We start from the raw sequence: 11,113 nt of genomic DNA, 5'->3' as shown, positions 1-11,113 counted from the left end.
TCGCTGTGTATGAAGCCGCAGGAGCGAGGAACATCTCCTTACCTGCCTCCCGGCTGCAATGAGAAGGAAGGACGTGGGCGGGATGTTTACGTCCCGCTCATCTCTGCCCCTCCGCCGCTATTGGCCGCCTGCTGTGTGACGTCGCTATGACGCCGCACAACCCACCCCCTTAGGAAGGAGGCGGATCGCCGGCCAGAGCGACGGTCGCAGGGCAGGTGAGTGCGTGTGAAGCTGGCGTAGCGATAATGTTCGCTACGCCAGCTATCACAAGATATCGCATGTGCGACAGGGGCGGGGACTATCGCGTGCGACATTGCAGCATCGGCTTGCGATGTCGCAACGTGCAAAGCCCGCCTAAGGATATATAGCCAAACCAGAATCTTCTCCAAAATTAAAGGCAATTTGCATGTTTTATTTCCTAGGGAGCATTGCAGGGCATATAAGTTTCCATATCCCATTTCGGTGCACTTCTTCCTTATACGAGTAGTCTCAAGTTGATAAATTGCTTTTGCTAGACAGCATTAAAATAATCAAGTTTGTAATTGTTTATCTATCTGCTGTCATCCTCTTGCAATGACAGCTTTTATCTTACCTGGTGTACAGCTGATTTCTATGAATCTCGGCTACCAGAGACGGCGCAGAAACTGGCCAAGAGTGTGCAGTAGTTACATCCAAGAAAGGGGTTAATTTCTACCCTATCAGTCGCGTCTCTCTCCAGCCCACTGATTTCTTGTTCAAATGCCCGGTTATCTCTATATATAAATATTGGCTCTCGAACAAACCACTGATGTCTGAATGTGTTACAGCAAAACTTGTGCTGCGCTTTATAGTTCTACTAATATTACAGTTCTGTGGCTCACCAGAACTGTCACTCAAGGAGGAGGAGAGCCCGCCCAACCAGAAACCAGGAAGTGAGGAGACTGCAGCGCTCCGGGATGCTCAAGAGACAACTTGAGAATATCCCTCTAAGGAGAAACCTTACCTCTTAAGACCTCTCGCCATGGCCAATGATTCGCCACTGGTCTGATTCGGGGGCACTGGTCTGATTCCTCTGATTCGGGGGCACTGGTCTGATTCCTCTGATTAGGGGGCACTGGTCTGATTCGGGGGCACTGGTCTGATTCGGGGGCACTGGTCTGATTCCTGCTGGGGTGACCCTTCTACAGTACGATAAGTACATATATGATGTGTTACTTACTGCGATAAGAGCGGAGTTTCTTTGGCCCAGTCCATTAGAAGCTTGCTGGCCTCCATTTATGTCATTGCCCTCGTCGCTGAGCAGTTGCGGCTGCTGCGGGTGATGGTGCCGGTAGTCCGGGGGCGCAGCACACGAGCTCTTGCTATGCTTGCTGCTCTTTCTGCTGCCCTGGCCATGCTGGACCAGGGTCAGCAGCTGCAGGGTGTTCTCCCGTTCTCGATCAGAACTTTCCGCCCTGCTGCGTTCGTAGCGACCCTCGCAGTTGAGGTGATGTTGGCGACAAACTGCTATCCGAGCTCGCAACCGCTCCACTATGGCGCTATGTAACCGGGGAGCCACCGTTCCTCCGCCGAGCAGACCAACATTAGATACTCCTCCAATTGCGAGAGTCCCCGCCGGGGCCTGAGGGGGGGCTGTCTCCCCCATAATTCTGGAGACACGATTTCCTAAATTCAGTCAAAGGCAGGCAGTGTTTCCTTAATGCAACATAAATGGGGGGGTAAGACGCCCGAGAGATGGTCCAGGAATCAGCACAATGGAATTATCCAAAAGAGATGTGATCCTAAAAGAAAAAACAGGTACACTCCATCACAAGAGGGGCAACAAAATGTCCACCAATCCATAGTGTCCTCCTATCAGAATCAGCTTTTATATCCGTTTGTGGGAAAGCTGGGTGACAACCAATATGGATCACAGAGCAGGACGGCAAAACTACTAGGGTGTGTGTATTATCCCTGTACTGTGACATCACTGTGTGCATTATCCCTGTACTGTGACATCACTGTGTGCATTATCCCTGTACTGTGACATCGCTGTGTATTATCCCTGTACTGTGACATCCCTGTGTGTATTATCCCTGTACTGTGACATCCCTGTGTGTATTACCCCTGTACTGTGACATCACTGTGTGTATTATCCCTGTACTGTGACATCCCTGTGTGTGTTATCCCTGTACTGTGACATCACTGTGTGTATTATCCCTGTACTGTGACGTCACTGTGTGTGTTATCCCTGTACTGTGACATCCCTGTGTGTGTTATCCCTGTACTGTGACATCACTGTGTGTATTATCCCTGTACTGTGACATCCCTGTGTGTGTTATCCCTGTACTGTGACGTCACTGTGTGTGTTATCCCTGTACTGTGACGTCACTGTGTGTATTATCCCTGTACTGTGACATCCCTGTGTGTGTTATCCCTGTACTGTGACATCCCTGTGTGTGTTATCCCTGTACTGTGACATCACTGTGTGTGTTATCCCTGTACTGTGACATCCCTGTGCGTGTTATCCCTGTACTGTGACATCACTGTGCGTATTATCCCTGTACTGTGACATCCCTGTGCGTGTTATCCCTGTACTGTGACATCACTGTGTGTATTACCCCTGTACTGTGACATCACTGTGTGTATTACCCCTGTACTGTGACATCACTGTGTGTATTACCCCTGTACTGTGACATCACTGTGTGTATTACCCCTGTACTGTGACATCACTGTGTGTATTACCCCTGTACTGTGACATCACTGTGTGTATTACCCCTGTACTGTGACATCACTGTGTGTATTACCCCTGTACTGTGACATCACTGTGTGTATTACCCCTGTACTGTGACATCACTGTGTGTATTACCCCTGTACTGTGACATCACTGTATTATCCCTGTACTGTGACATCCCTGTGTGTGTTATCCCTGTACTGTGACATCCCTGTGTGTGTTATCCCTGTACTGTGACATCACTGTGTGTATTATCCCTGTACTGTGACATCACTGTGTGTATTACCCCTGTACTGTGACATCACTGTGTGTATTACCCCTGTACTGTGACATCACTGTGTGTATTATCCCTGTACTGTGACATCACTGTGTGTATTACCCCTGTACTGTGACATCACTGTGTGTGTTATCCCTGTACTGTGACATCACTGTGTGTATTATCCCTGTACTGTGACATCACTGTGTGTGTGTTATCCCTGTACTGTGACATCCCTGTGTGTGTTATCCCTGTACTGTGACATCACTGTGTGTATTACCCCTGTACTGTGACATCACTGTGTGTATTACCCCTGTACTGTGACATCACTGTGTGTATTACCCCTGTACTGTGACATCACTGTGTGTATTACCCCTGTACTGTGACATCACTGTGTGTATTACCCCTGTACTGTGACATCACTGTGTGTATTACCCCTGTACTGTGACATCACTGTGTGTATTACCCCTGTACTGTGACATCACTGTGTGTATTACCCCTGTACTGTGACATCACTGTGTGTATTACCCCTGTACTGTGACATCACTGTGTGTATTACCCCTGTACTGTGACATCACTGTGTGTATTACCCCTGTACTGTGACGTCACTGTGTGTATTACCCCTGTACTGTGACGTCACTGTATTATCCCTGTACTGTGACATCCCTGTGTGTGTTATCCCTGTACTGTGACATCCCTGTGTGTATTATCCCTGTACTGTGACATCACTGTGTGTATTACCCCTGTACTGTGACATCACTGTGTGTATTACCCCTGTACTGTGACATCACTGTGTGTATTATCCCTGTACTGTGACATCACTGTGTGTATTACCCCTGTACTGTGACATCACTGTGTGTGTTATCCCTGTACTGTGACATCACTGTGTGTGTTATCTCTGTACTGTGACATCACTGTGTGTGTTATCCCTGTACTGTGACATCACTGTGTGTATTATCCCTGTACTGTGACATCACTGTGTATATTACCCCTGTACTGTGACATCCCTGTGTGTATTATCCCTGTACTGTGACATCACTGTGTGTATTATCCCTGTACTGTGACATCACTGTGTGTATTATCCCTGTACTGTGACATCACTGTGTGTATTATCCCTGTACTGTGACATCACTGTGTAGTATTATCCCTGTACTGTGACATCACTGTGTAGTATTATCCCTGTACTGTGACATCACTGTGTAGTAGTATCCCTGTACTGTGACATCACTGTGTGTATTATCTCTGTACTGTGACATCGCTGTGTGTATTATCCCTGTACTGTGACATCATTGTGTGTATTATCCCTGTACTGTGACATCACTGTGTATTATCCCTGTACTGTGACATCATTGTGTGTATTATCCCTGTACTGTGACATCATTGTGTGTATTATCCCTGTACTGTGACATCACTGTGTATTATCCCTGTACTGTGACATCACTGTGTGTATTACCCCTGTACTGTGACATCACTGTGTGTATTATCCTTGTGCTGTGACATCACTGTGTGTATTATCCCTGTGCTGTGACATCCCTGTGTGTATTACCCCTGTGCTGTGACATCACTGTGTGCATTACCCCTGTGCTGTGACATCGCTGTGTGTATTACCCCTGTACTGTGACATCTCTGTGTGTATTACCCCTGTACTGTGACATCGCTGTGTGTATTACCCCTGTACTGTGACATCACTGTGTGTATTATCCCTGTACTGTGACATCACTGTGTGTATTATCCCTGTACTGTGACATCATTGTGTGTATTATCCCTGTACTGTGACATCATTGTGTGTATTATCCCTGTACTGTGACATCACTGTGTATTATCCCTGTACTGTGACATCACTGTGTGTATTACCCCTGTACTGTGACATCACTGTGTGTATTATCCTTGTGCTGTGACATCACTGTGTGTATTATCCCTGTGCTGTGACATCCCTGTGTGTATTACCCCTGTGCTGTGACATCACTGTGTGCATTACCCCTGTGCTGTGACATCGCTGTGTGTATTACCCCTGTACTGTGACATCGCTGTGTGTATTACCCCTGTACTGTGACATCGCTGTGTGTATTATCCCTGTACTGTGACATCACTGTGTGTATATCCCTGTGCTGTGACATCACTGTGTGTATTATCCCTGTACTGTGACATCACTGTGTGTATTATCCCTGTACTGTGACATCACTGTGTGTATTATCCCTGTACTGTGACATCACTGTGTATATTACCCATGTACTGTGACATCACTGTGTGTATTATCCCTGTACTGTGACATCACTGTGTGTATTATCCCTGTACTGTGACATCACTGTGTGTATTATCCCTGTACTGTGACATCACTGTGTGTATTATCCCTGTACTGTGACATCACTGTGTGTATTATCCCTGTACTGTGACATCACTGTGTGTATTATCCCTGTACTGTGACATCACTGTGTATATTACCCCTGTACTGTGACATCACTGTGTGTATTATCCCTGTACTGTGACATCCCTGTGTGTATTATCCCTGTACTGTGACATCACTGTGTGTATTATCCCTGTACTGTGACATCACTGTGTGTATATCCCTGTGCTGTGACATCACTGTGTGTATTATCCCTGTACTGTGACATCACTGTGTGCATTATCCCTGTACTGTGACATCACTGTGTGTATTATCCCTGTACTGTGACATCACTGTGTGTATTACCCCTGTACTGTGACATCACTGTGTATATTACCCCTGTACTGTGACATCGCTGTGTGTATTATCCCTGTACTGTGACATCCCTGTGTGTGTTATCCCTGTACTGTGACATGCAAATTACAAACTGTTTTTCAACTTGGTACTTCATAAGAGCTGGGTGACAATGCGAGCTCTAGTAGCAGAATATTGGTTGTCAGACTATTTTTCTTAAAGGGGAAGCCTTTCAGAAACTTTTTCATTGCTGCAATCAAACAATGGAGATGAGTCCATCTGCATAGACACTGCTCAGGACCTGGGGAGGGTAGGTAAAGCAAGTTGTGGGGGGGGTTTATACCGAATTGTGCATATAGGGAAACTTTTTCTTAAAGGAGACAATCCCTTTAAACCCTGCATAGTAAAAATCCACAGGGAAAGTAGATGAGATTTTACCAAATCTCACTCACATACTGATTAAAAAAAAAAATCAGCAGCAGAATGTGACCCGCGGAGCAGGATTGAAATCCAATATATCCTGCGGATTTTTACGGCGGATTTAACCCTTCGCAATGTGGTTAAATCTGTGGAAAATCCTTATCAAATGTGAAAAAAATAACAATAAGCATTAACTGAAGTGAATTTTGGTGTGAATGTGCCCAAAGACTGTCAGCCATATTGCTGCTGGGAGTTGTAGTTCTACAATTACAAGAAGTCATCTTTGCAAGTAAAAGTAAATCAGAGAAGACATGCGGATGCGGCAGAGCCAAACCGATCGGAGGCGGCAGAGCCAAACCGATCGGAGGCGGCAGAGCCAAACCGATCGGAGGCGGCAGAGCCAAACCGATCGGAGGCGGCAGAGCCAAACCGATCGGAGGCGGCAGAGCCAAACCGATCGGAGGCGGCAGAGCCAAACCGATCGGAGGCGGCAGAGCCAAACCGATCGGATGTGGTAGAGCCAAACCGATCAGATGTGGTAGAGCCAAACCGATCAGATGTGGTAGAGCCAAACTGATCAAATGTAGTAGAGCCAAACTGATCAGATGTAGTAGAGCCAAACTGATCAAATGTAGTAGAGCCAAACTGATCAGATGCAGCAGAGACAACTTATCAGATGTAGTAGAGACAACTTATCAGATGCAGCAGAGACAACTTATCAGCTGTAGTAGAGCCAAGCGTATCAGATATAGCAGAGCCAAACTTATCAGATGCAGCAGAGCCAAACTTATTAGATGTAGCAGGGCTGAGTTTGTCATTTGATACAACTGATCTTAAAATCAATGTGATATATATGTTTTTACATAGGACTGCAGGCACCAAGTGCACTAAATAACTAGCCCAATAATGAGCTCAGCTCTGCTACATCTGTGCACTTCCCCAGCAGCCTTACCTTATGAGACTCCAGCCTGCACCCTCCGATGGGAGAAGAAATGCATTCTTTAGTAACAGTGCAGATTTTCCCAGGCTCTTGGAAGCTCCAGAGGATCTTGTTCTTCAGAATGTTCTCTTCTCCCAAGTTTCTCCAAGTTCCAAGTGAACTTTTCCCTGCTCTACTTCATGTGCGCACCGCCCTCCTCCAGGCACCGGCATGAACCTGGGACTGTAACTCCTAATTTTGTAACTTTTCTGGTCTCTTGTTGTCAGCCCAGTCTGCTCATACTAACTCAGCCCTGCACTTTGCCCAGTACAGAGCCTTTCATTGTGTGAGACTGGGGAAGCTTGTGCAGTTCCCGCATTCTCTATTGCGACATCTAGTGGATTAACTATGTCATTGCAGTTTATGCGAAAAGCCGTAATGTACAATGGCGCCCTCTGGTGGATATTACTAAGAATGCAGTTTTAAGTAAAAAAAAAAAAATAGTGTAGCATAATATTAATAGCAGAAATATGTGTAGTTATTTAAATATTGTAACTACATTAAGAATTCGCACATTATTACTAACACATGTAACACTACTAATAATAATGCATGTAATAATATTTTTGTATATTATGTTATTAATTATTGTAATAACACATGCATGTTGCTATAAATTAGCTCTATCTAAGGCCCCATTCACACATCAGTATGATTGCATCAGTCATGTATGCCAAACCCAGGAGTGAAAATTTAAGAGAAAAATTATAATTGAAGCATTCACACCCGTTTTGGAGACACCCCTGATGTTGGCAAATACTGACGGAAAACATTCTTTCATAGTAATGCAACTCAATGCGTCTTGGCATGTTTTCCACCAGTCTGTCACACTGCTTTTGAGTGACCTTATGCCACTCCTGGTGCAAAAATCTAAGCAGTTCTTTTTTTGATGGCTTGTGACTATCAATCTTCCTCTTGATTACATTCCAGAGGTTTTCAATGGGGTTCAGGTCTGGAGATTGGGCTGGCCATGTCAGGGTTTTGATGTGGTGGTCCTTCATCCACACATTGATTGATCTAGCTGTGTGGTAAGGTGCATTGTCACTAAGCAGTAAATCATACAAACTAATAGAGTGGCGCTGACTGATGAAACGTATAGATCAGGGGTACACAACATTTTTGGTCTAAGGACCACTGGAGGAGATTTAACATAGCTATGAAACATGTTATAGATTGCTACATTAGTACAAGATTAGAGCCACCGTCAGTACATGAATGCAGCACCAGACACACAGTCAGTACATGAATGCAGTGCCAGAACCACTGTCAGTACATGTATACAGCACTAAGCTAAGTACAGTGATAAAATGTAATGTTCGGTAAACCTCATATATAATTGTATTGCTTGAAACTACAATCCCCAGAATGTCTTTAACAAAGGTAAGGAGGTTCTGGGAGTTATCAACCAACATCAGACTAAGGACCATAAAGGAACCATAATGCTGCTGAAACGCAGTCAGTATCACAAATAAACATTTACATTCAGGTACTGTATTTTATAGCTGACATCTTCTCCGATTTGAGTTGTCCACATGCCTTTTGTCTCCATGTAGTGCAGATGGCTATATGAGATTTGATGCCCAGAGCTCGCCTCTGCAATTTGCCTCTTCTCAGGCCTCAGCAGCATATCTTTACTTGAGGCCCTTAAAATAATAATAATAATTTAAAAAAAAAGAATCATTATACTGCCAAATAAATATAGATATCTCCCACACTGCCCCTCTCAATAATGTCCCCCGCACACACTAGCTCTCTCCATATTTCCCAACTAACAGTCCCTCTCCATAATGTCTTTCCACACAGCCCCTTTCCATAATGTTCCCTCACACTGCCTCTCGCAATAATGTTCACCCAACACACTGCCCGTCTCCATAATGTCCTCCCAAGCAGCTCCTTTTATAATATCCCCCCCACACTGCCTCTCTGCATAAAGTCCCCCCACCCAATGCTATAATATGCTCTCTTTCAAAATACCCCATAATTGCCTCATAATGTCCATCATTGCCCCATAATGTCTATCATTGCCACATAATGTCCCCCCTTGCTCTTTGTTCTCATAGCTCCATGTCACCCGTTGCCCCATAATCTCCTCCATTGCTTGGTGTCCTTCACAATGTCCTTCGTAGCTCCATAATGTCCCCTGGAAAGTAAAATCAATCCTAAAACACATTTCATCTTCAGTTCCTCCTGGAGTGTTTGTAGCATCCTCGCTTCCTCTGTGGTCCGGCGCCACCAGGAGTGTGCTGACCTCATCACGCAGCTGCCTGTCAGTGTCGGGGCTGACGGGCACTCCTCTTCCTCTGTTCCGGCGCCACAGTGTTCAAATGTATTCACGTTTGTATTCCACAACATACCCATTAGCGGGCCGCATGCAGCCTGTATGTTCTGCAGACCTAGCATAGAGCATACACATTTTTTTTTATCCTTTTTCATTACTACTTCTACAATTACAAACTGCATCTGGAAGTGACGTAAGCACGAGAACTGCTTGTCGGGAACTACTTAAAATGGGTTTGTACGGCTGAGCAGCTGCATGTAAGCCTTACATCACCAACTACGATGCCAAGTGTTGGATGAAGTGGTGTAAACCCACCCCGGGTCAGTGTCTGGTGAGGGTTCTTTTCTGTTCCAGCATGACTATGCCAGGTCCCTAACACGACATGCATGGTGGCATTTGGTGTGGAAGGACATGATCTGGCCTCAACCTCAACCCCAGCCAACATCTTTGGGAAGAACCGGAATGGAGCTTCCAAACCCAGCCCTTTCCAACATCAGTGTCTGAGCTCTCAAATGGGTTTTTTTGGATAAAGAGGCTAAAATTCCTGAAGACCACCTCCAAAATTGTGTAGAAATCCTTTCCAGGAGAACAGAGGCTGGAACTACGGCAAAATCCTCAACTCCATATCAAAGGGAGTCTGTCCCCACCAAAAAAGGTGTTGTAGGGGATTTAGCCCCTATAATAACCATACTGGCATTGTACTTGTCTAGTGCCTTAGAAAATAACTTTTAATTTATATGCAAATGAGAAGACTCGTACCACCCTTGGCATGGCAAAGAGTTTGGTGCACATTTACACCTCCTCATTTGCACATTGGGGCCCTTTCTCTGCTTCTGATTGACAGTGCTCGGTTCCCAGAGTGAGCACTATCTGAATGTGTCTCAGACGAGTCCCGCCCCAGAAGCGGTCGAACCGCTCGGATCTGGGTGTCAATAACCGTGGCTCGAGGGTCTCCAGACCTGGGGGCTCGGAGTCACGCCGAAACGTGATGGAGGGTTATTTACAGGGGATTTTAGATAGTTTGTGACGCCACCCGTGGTGTGCGGTAATAGGGAGTACCGCCGCTGCCGTTGGGAGTACCCGGGGGGATGGACTGGGGCAGCTAGATGACGTTACCCTCCCTGGGTAGGGATAGGCCCCGGGACCCTGGATGGTGGAATGGAGTGCAGGGGGAGTGCAGACTCGCTGGGAGCAGGGGTTAAGCAGGTACTCACTCAGAAGGAAAGCAGACGCTGACAGTGTAATAAACCAAGGCTTCTGGGTGCCGCTGCCCTCTTGGGGAGCTCGTCCGGGTCCCGTCCCCTGCAGCACTGCCTGGTGGTCCGTGGCCTGCCTCCGTGCACAGTATTTTAGAGTGTCCAGATGGCCCGTAAGCTTGGAGCTTTCCGGGCACCGCTCCCTACTATGAGTAGCAGAGGAGCTTGCTCTCAGGAGCTCACGCTTGGGATTTTAGTGGGCTGCTTTGCTTGGAAAGCCCTATGCCCCTTGTTGCGCTAGTGCCCAAGATCTCTGAGCTTCGTGGGAACAGTCCATAGAGGCCCTGTCCTCCGCAGGTTAATTGCCGGGTTGCTTGAAGCTTCTCCCTGACCTAGGGTCCATGTACCTCGACAAGCCTTCGGTCCCAGCCCGACTATTGATCTGCGGCTGCTGGCTATCTTCCAAGACTAGCCAGGCACCCAGTCCCAATCTCCCATGACCGGGACTCCGACTCCTCCGGGTTCAGACCACTGTATGCGACCTAATCTGCTTCTTCCCTGGGAGCTCCAACTCCCAGCTTCCTCCGAGCTCCTCACTGCTCGAGGGCTACCACT

At 46.5% G+C, this 11,113-nt stretch overlaps 1 protein-coding gene across 1 annotated transcript in view; it reads right to left on the bottom strand.

The window, feature by feature from the left end:
- MAML2 (mastermind like transcriptional coactivator 2) overlaps positions 1 to 7,258 on the bottom strand; it is a 234,254-nt gene extending 226,996 nt beyond the window's left edge. Inside the window, exons 1-2 of the mRNA XM_075337483.1 lie at positions 6,998 to 7,258; positions 1,199 to 1,760 (exon numbers count right to left, since the gene is read on the bottom strand). Of these exons, the coding sequence (XP_075193598.1) occupies positions 1,199 to 1,624 (426 nt within the window). The 5' untranslated portion in view covers positions 1,625 to 1,760; positions 6,998 to 7,258. The remainder of the gene's footprint in view (positions 1 to 1,198; positions 1,761 to 6,997) is intronic.
- Positions 7,259 to 11,113: the final 3,855 nt, after the last annotated feature.

This window comes from Anomaloglossus baeobatrachus, chromosome 2, assembly GCF_048569485.1.
Source record: "Anomaloglossus baeobatrachus isolate aAnoBae1 chromosome 2, aAnoBae1.hap1, whole genome shotgun sequence".
Lineage (NCBI taxonomy): Eukaryota > Metazoa > Chordata > Amphibia > Anura > Aromobatidae > Anomaloglossus > Anomaloglossus baeobatrachus.
This window is presented reverse-complemented; position numbering and strand designations above follow the sequence as displayed.